The 7,932-nt window shown below is 36.2% G+C and overlaps 1 protein-coding gene across 1 annotated transcript; it reads left to right on the forward strand.

The window, feature by feature from the left end:
• The first annotated feature begins 933 nt into the window (after positions 1-933).
• On the forward strand, positions 934-2,057 carry LOC121374273 (histone H1-delta-like). The gene has a single exon (XM_041501311.1). The coding sequence runs from the start codon at positions 1,016-1,018 to the stop codon at positions 1,556-1,558; it is 543 nt and encodes a 180-aa protein (XP_041357245.1). The 5' UTR covers positions 934-1,015; the 3' UTR covers positions 1,559-2,057.
• Positions 2,058-7,932: the final 5,875 nt, after the last annotated feature.

Genomic DNA, 7,932 nt, shown 5'->3' on the forward strand with positions numbered 1-7,932 from the left:
GTTCGGATTGTGAAGCACATCGATATTTATGGACCGTCCCTAAACATTATGCCCTTTTTACTAAAATAAATGAAATAGTTATAAATATAATATATTGCCATTTTAATTATTACCAATATAATATTTAGTTTATATTGTTTGATTATTGAAAACATTCCCGAAACACAAGCTAAGCCTCCAACAGACGCAGCTGAAAGCTGAAATATTTAACGTTGCTTAGACGCCATTGTTGATACCTTTTTCCCTTTCACAGAAATCTGGGGATGATGCATTTTATCAAATTCTGAACAAGTATATCAAGTAACCCAACCTTATATACAAAATGTGGAAACAACATAAAGCCTATTAAGTTTGTATTAATATATTTGGTGAAATTAGTTCATATTATTAACGCAAGTTAGTGATTTCGTTTGTGTACTACTAAAACCCAATGATCCATACTTAGAAATGGCGGAAACACGTAGAAACACTATTTCGTGTTTGTTGTTTTTTCGTAACGGCAAATATTGCTTTGAAATTAAGTTATATTTCACCGTAAATTATGTTATTCTTTATAGCAAACATTATTAATGATTTGCATAATAAAATAATTGAAAAAATATTTTTAAAATATGGTATTTAACGGTATTACAAAATTTACATTTCGGGTTGCATGCCAAATATTTTGTTTACTTCACTATATAAACTACATTTTCTCTGGTTTTTGTGCGTGCCAAGAGCTCCCGATTTATAGTTAATAACATATACATGCTATCTATATAGTAATCAAAAAATAAAGACCCACATTTATTGCTAAATAATTTAAATTATTAATATTGTGTATTAAGAAGCACAAACGTGAAGCCATTTCTCGTTCCATCGCGCTTATCGTCTGCTTTGGTGGCTCCACCGACGTCCGCGCTTGCCATGTTATTAAATAGCAGGTGGCCTTGCCGAAGCCACTAACTCGCTAAACAACTCGAGACGGTTTACGCGAAAATATATTCGTTGACAAATTTTACAGCCGTTTTGCAAAATGACGGACGTAGCAACTGTTCCACCAACTAAATCTAAGATGCCTAAAAAGATTTCAAAGTCGAAGAAGCCTGCCGTTCACCCAAATTACTGCGATATGGTTAAAGGTGCAATCTCTGCTTTGAAGGAACGAGGCGGTTCGTCAAGACAGGCAATTCTCTCGTACATTTGCAAGAACTACAAAGTGGCAGATGAGAAAACTGTCAACAGCCACCTGAAGCTGGCTCTGAGGGCTGGGGTGAAAAACAACGCCCTGAAACACGCCAAAGGTACTGGAGCAGCTGGTTCTTTTAAACTTGGGGATGAAAAAGAATCAAAGTCAAATAAATCAAAAGTACCCAAGGTGAAGAAGATGAAGGCTGCTAAACCCAAAAAGGTTATCAAGCTTAAGTCAGCAAAGGCGAAATTTCCGAAACCTTCATCACCTAAGAAGCTGAAGATAAAAAAATCCTCCAAGAAGGTTTCAAAGAAAGTGGTGAAGACTTCTAAACCCAAAAAGATTATCAAGAAGGTCAAGACTCCAAAGAAGATGGCAAAGAAATGAACAGTCGCCTGCTTGAAGATGAGAAAAAGTAACTTTCAAATATAGTGTATACTGTGTGTAGCACCATATCCAAATATGTTTCTCGCGAATTCACCATCTCTTAACACTTAACAGTGAACGGAGTACGCCAATTTTTTTTGGAAAATCTGGTTTAAGAAAAGGAGAACAAAAGCCCACCTGTTTAAAATGTCCAGGATCCTTTATCTTGTGGTGAGACCTGTAATAACATGTTGAGAAGTGCTGAACATTTGACAGTTTCGTCGTTATTGCACTTAAACCAACCGACTGAGCACTAGACACGTGCAGTCCGAACACGTGCAACTGACGTTCTTTATTCATTAAAAAAAAAAAAAAAAAACCCATCGAAATCTTTCATCAAGAACATTTTCATCTTAAGTTGTATTTGTGTTTATGGAACATTAAACAATCTTGTTTATTCATTTCATATACATGTAATGCATAAAATACGTGTTTGTGATTAGTAAAAAAAAGAAAGAAACTACATGTCTCTGTTTTTATTTATTTAATAAAGCGGGTGATGTGCTGGGTGGAGACTACAATTGTCGTCTCGGGGGTTCGGGAGGGGGACAAAGGAGACGGGCGTACGACCGGGTGGGGGCGTGTGTGTGTGACAATTCTCTTCCCCCCCCCCCCCCCCCCCCAAATTCGGAAAAAATTCGGGCAGTTTTTATCTGGGTAAAATTTCGGGCAAATCAACCCCTCCAGGCCCCCTGAATCAAAGAATCCTCATACTCCCATGGCAGGAGATGTCTGGCATAGGGAAAGCGGGTGAAACAACCAGTCTCGAACATATAACCAAAGAACTAGATAATAAAAAATAAAAAGGTGAACATTTAACAAAACTAGTTCACGTAATTAATACTACAATATTTTATATCTTCCCCTTTTCCATTTACGTTATATTGGCTGATGGTGGCATGGCGTCCGTTAATGAAAGATCTCTTCCCTGAATCCAAATCTACTTATCTGCACATGAACAGCTTTTATTTTATTACAAATACAAGTATTTTTTTTTTTTTAAACCCACGCTTTTGTTTTGTATTCGAAGTTAAAAATCAATGTATTTGCCATAAATGAAGGGAAATTACTCTGTATGGCTTATTGCTGAATGAGTAGCGAGTTATCTAACTGATTTACATAACGTGCTTGCCCACAAAAAGTTTTATTAATAAATCATTTCAGACTGAAAAATAGCATACAAAAAGTAAAATATTTGTAAATACTATATACTGGATCTAGATGATGCACCAAGAGTTTTAGATAGTTGTGTTTGATTGACACTTTCAATTCTGATCGTGACGGGTCTGTCTGGGATGGCACGTAAATGGGTAGGGGAGGGTGCTTGTGTGTGTGTGTCTGAGACAGAATTTGCGCTGGAATGTTTAGAGCGCTTTCAATTATAACACCATAATTATCAACAAAACAGAAAAGTTGGAGAAAGCAGTCACTACCGGTGAAGCTACCTCACACTGGCTACTGTAACTCGTCAAAGTATTATACGAGTGCTCCTAAGACCGTGTAGTCCCTTTGAGGATTGAATTATATATTAATTTGTTTCTGACGCACTAACTAGGTATTTTTCCAACTGATAATAAAAATAAACAGAAAGTTGAGGGTGGACACTTGTCTTCATCAAAGAAAAAAAGACATGGATCCGGATCTCAGTGATTATTGGTTGGAATTAATAACAGATAAACGTAATCGAAAATAGGTTTGATACGACTGTCTACAATACAAATGCTGCTCAGTTTGCAAATTATATTCATTTTGAACAATGCCAACATGATTTTAATACAAGAATGCAGTGTACCGTATACTATATATTTTGAAGGTTAGCAGTAATCGAATAATGGTAATGTGATATAACATTTTCTACATGCGTATGGCGCAGCAGTGATGAAATTGGTGTAGCCCAGTATTCTTGACTGCAAGAGAGCTAGACGGACATTTGGACATAAATACGCTCTCATTAGTCAGAGACCAAGCTGTGTATTTTTTTGGCAATTCCCGACAACCAAAAAGTTGGCAAAGATTTCCGCTTTAATACCACCACAATCGCATGTTTGACATCTTTACATCGATCATTTTCGAGTTAACTGATTAAAAAAACCCCACATATTAATCACTAATACACATACTACAGAAAGAAATCCGACAGCACCCACATTCAGCTACGCTTCATGACACTCCGTCGCAAGAATTACAAAGCTCGGTGACCTATTTCGTGACGTATATCACGTGATCGCCTACTGGGCGATTCCGCCTTGTGCAACAGTTACAGGGACTGTCTCATACCAAGTGACGTTACAACATAGAAGAGTCGGCTAATGGTTTCCTCTCTAACACGGTGATTAAATTACCAAATATTTGACATCCAATAGCCGATGATTAATGAATCAATGTGCTGTAGTGGTGTCGTTACACAAAACAAACTTTTTTTGGTGATTGTCGGGCACTTGTCGTTTTGAGACGGCCCCTGGGAGACGGAATGGCTGAGTGGTCGATCATGTGACACATCGTCACGATATAGGTCGGAGAACTTAGAATTCTGCTGTCCGGACTTTGCCGAAGCTTAGCTGAATGTGGGTGCTGTCGGGTTTCTTTCTGTAGTGTGTGTATTAGTGATTAATATCTGAATTTCTTTTAATCAATCAACTCGAAAATGATCGATGTAAAGGTATTTCATGTCAAACATAGGATTGTTGTGGTATTAGAGCAGAAATCTTTGCCAACTTTTTGGTTGTCGGCAATTGCCAAAAAAATACATAGCTTGGTCTCTGACTGTAATGAGAGCGTATTTCCGTCTAGCTCTCTTACAGTCAGAGTACTCGAGCTAAGGTTGGTGATCGGGGGGGGGGGGGGGGGGGGGGGGGGGGGGGGGGGAGACACTGGGACTTGTATCTAGGAAACTTAATTATTGAAAAAGGGAACAGTATAGTATAATATCCGCCCGGTCCCCCCTCCCTTTATTATTTTTAGTATGGGGAGGAGGGGACCGGGCGGATATTTTTCCCTTTTTGCTTTCATATTAATATTGACAACTTTTTAAAGCGGCAGTATTCGGAATATTTTTATTATTTAAGCATATAGAACAGAAAATCAAATTACGTTTGGTGCATATATGACGCCGCACTCCGCATTGGTTTCACTACGCTGGCTTATCCAGGTCAAAAACAAAGCCAGTATTTTGAAAGTGGGACACATTTGACGGGCTCATACCGATCTCGGTTTTCATTGGCTTGTCACAAGTATAGAATTCCTCAAATTGAACAAATTTAACTATCTTGATTGAGGGGTCATCTCATATCTCCAAAACATATTTATATCCATAGAGCTATGGTACAACGCCTTTCCAGGGGTCGGTGAGTGGGGGATTTGCCTTGAAATTTTGACAGTGGCCAGCTGTTGGCATACATAAGTTTTTTTTACTAATTACATAATACTCTAGGGGTAGAGGAAGAGGGTACTGTGTTCGATTTATGTAAAAATTTTCAAGACTAGATGTTATTTTTATTCATTACTTGGACCTAAAAAGGTGTTTTTGGAAATGATCAATCCCCATCGGCGGGTATATAAAAGACCATGGTATGTGATATCCTGTCTGTGGGATGGTACATATAAACGATCCCTTGCTAAAAAAAAAATGTAGCGGGTTTCCAAGGCGCGTGTGCAGGGATTTTAGCCAGGTTGGGGATATAGACTGTGTTGAGCGAAGTTTATATGGGGCCATGCTCCCCCCAAAAATACACTTCAATTTTTTTTAAGCTTGGGCAAGTAAGGGTTTCGACCTCCAATACCCTCCCCTTGCACATGCACCCGATTCCTCTCTAAGATTATATGTCAAAATGACCAAATGTTAGACATCCAACAGCAGATGGAAGGAAGGATATGATATGTTTTATTTAACAACACACTCAACACATTTTATTTACGGTTGTATGGGGTCGAATGATTATTAAATCAATATGCTTTATCTTTGATGTCGTTAAACAACCCTCCCCATACTTTACCCTTTCCAAATGAAATAATATTTATTTGAATTTGTCGATTTTAACACGTAAAATTAAGAAGTGAAAACGTTCATTGTCTACTTTAGTATATTTTATTTTAAAAATATATACATGATTAATGTGTTACTAGTATACAAACTAAACTTTGAAAGTTCTACTAACACTTTATAAAATATCAATTCTAAAATAGGAAGGTACGACTGTCGATAATACGTTGTCAAGATCAAACCGGTTTTAACTAAAGACTAGTACCGTATCCTCAACCGAATGTTCTTCATACAGCGCAAGATTTCTCTTTTAATTATTTGAGACGAACCCTACAATTTGAAATTGGCAAATGCACATGTTAACTGAAATGACAACAGGCTGTCGTTTGTGCTTTGCCGAGCTATGGTGGCACAGGCGACGAATCAAGCGTATACGTTTGACAATATCCGTTCATAGCGAACACACACAACTTTTTAAAAAGTGCATTTGAGCTTGTATTTCACATTTGTACGTGATGTTATAATATGGTAACCAGAGAATGTAATTTTAAAGAAGCAATGGTTTCTTATTGTCATGGCAGCATATAAATGAAAGCCAGGTAAAACATTTTTCATTGCTTTATTAATAATTACTAGTAGTTGTTTCCTAATTGTAAAAAAAACCCTAGTCTGCTTCAAGGTCAAAACGTAGGATACATTGTCGGACAGTTAATCCATTTTGTTTTATAGGTTGTTTAATGTGTGAAAAGGGAATCAATCAACTGGCACATGAATACTTTAATACATGGCACACTTTAATGAATAATGTTAACATTTATAGTAAAGTGTATAAATATTGAATTTTAAACCTAAAACAACTCAAGTAAAATTTTGTATTAAAAGTTTTAATGTAAAAAAAAAGTTTCTTCACAAAGTACATGTACTATCAAATCATATGTATTAATATAATTTTTAATACAAGGGTGAAGACAAAATGTTAAAACGGCCAAAATAATCGATAATACAGTACGCAAAGACTATGTTGCTATTTTATCAGTTGTCTTCATACCTGAATTATAAACACTTCGGCCTATTTCTATTCGTAATCAGCTGAGGTGTTCCGAAATATCACAAATTTGCAGAATGGGTGGGTGAGGTGTGTTGCTTTTGTAGCAATCTTGCAAATTAATTCTAACAAATGTCAAAATAAAATGATATTTCTATGTTTATTTACTTGTTTACTTATTAGTAACTCCATGTTATATTTAATTATCGGTTTTACAGGGGTGCAGAAAGTACTTGCCTGCCCGCCAAATGTGAATAAAAATTCTGACGGACGAGTTAAAAAAAATTCAACTACCAGTTCGACGGGTGATCTATCTTTTTCTGATTGATTGTATTATAATTTTATTTTTTTACTTATTTATTTTGTATTGAATCTGCATCTCCGCATCAGCTATGCAATAATTCCAAACCATTCAAACAAACGGTTCAGAAGGATGTCATACATGCACCACATGCCAATTATCGGGTATAGACGACTTCGTAGTTCACAGAAACGGGTTATAAAGAAAACGGCCCCAAATGAAAATGAAACCAAATGGACAAAACGGAACCTAGCGTTGGCTGAAACGGAACCCCCCAAAAATGTATGGCTAAAACGGTATCATTACACAAACAATAATATCATCAATAAAACAACAGCTATATTAATCATTTTTTATTTTGTTTTACTTTTATATAGCGGAGATAAAATTATTAGCATTTAGCTAGAAGTCGGTGAATTGCAATCAATTTCAGCAATAGGGGGCCTACATTGAAATATTGTTAACAGCTTTAAATAAAAAAGAAAAAAGTATCATTCTTGCCATTACATTGAGGTGCCTTTAAAGCTAAATCGGTTTTGTTTTCGCCAACAAAAATGGTTCAATTTTGATAGTGGTTCCAATTTAGCCTAATTCCCAGGAAACGGGGCCTGTCAAAGGTCATTAGTTCCTAAAAATTATTTGTTTACGTTGAAAATATGTTGCAATATATAGATTTTGTAAATCTATATGAAAGAAACGTGGATAACGTGGTCTCGATTAGAATATTTCAACATACATTGATTTGTCAATTATGGTTTGGGGTTTGATTTCGTTCTTTTGTAACTTGATGTTGATAACTTACCAAGTGTCCAAAATGTTTTTGTCATTAAATATATAAATATATATCAAAATTTTGCTAAACAAAAGTATATTTTTTAGGCTGACGGACTAGTAGAAATTCTGGCAGGCTAGTACATTTTAGTTGGTTCTGGTCTGGCAGGCTAGTGAAATATTTTCCATTTCTGCACCCCTGAAAAGTTTTGTTTTCAAAATGTTTGCATGTTGTCAAG

This window comes from Gigantopelta aegis, chromosome 6, assembly GCF_016097555.1.
Source record: "Gigantopelta aegis isolate Gae_Host chromosome 6, Gae_host_genome, whole genome shotgun sequence".
NCBI lineage: Eukaryota > Metazoa > Mollusca > Gastropoda > Neomphalida > Peltospiridae > Gigantopelta > Gigantopelta aegis.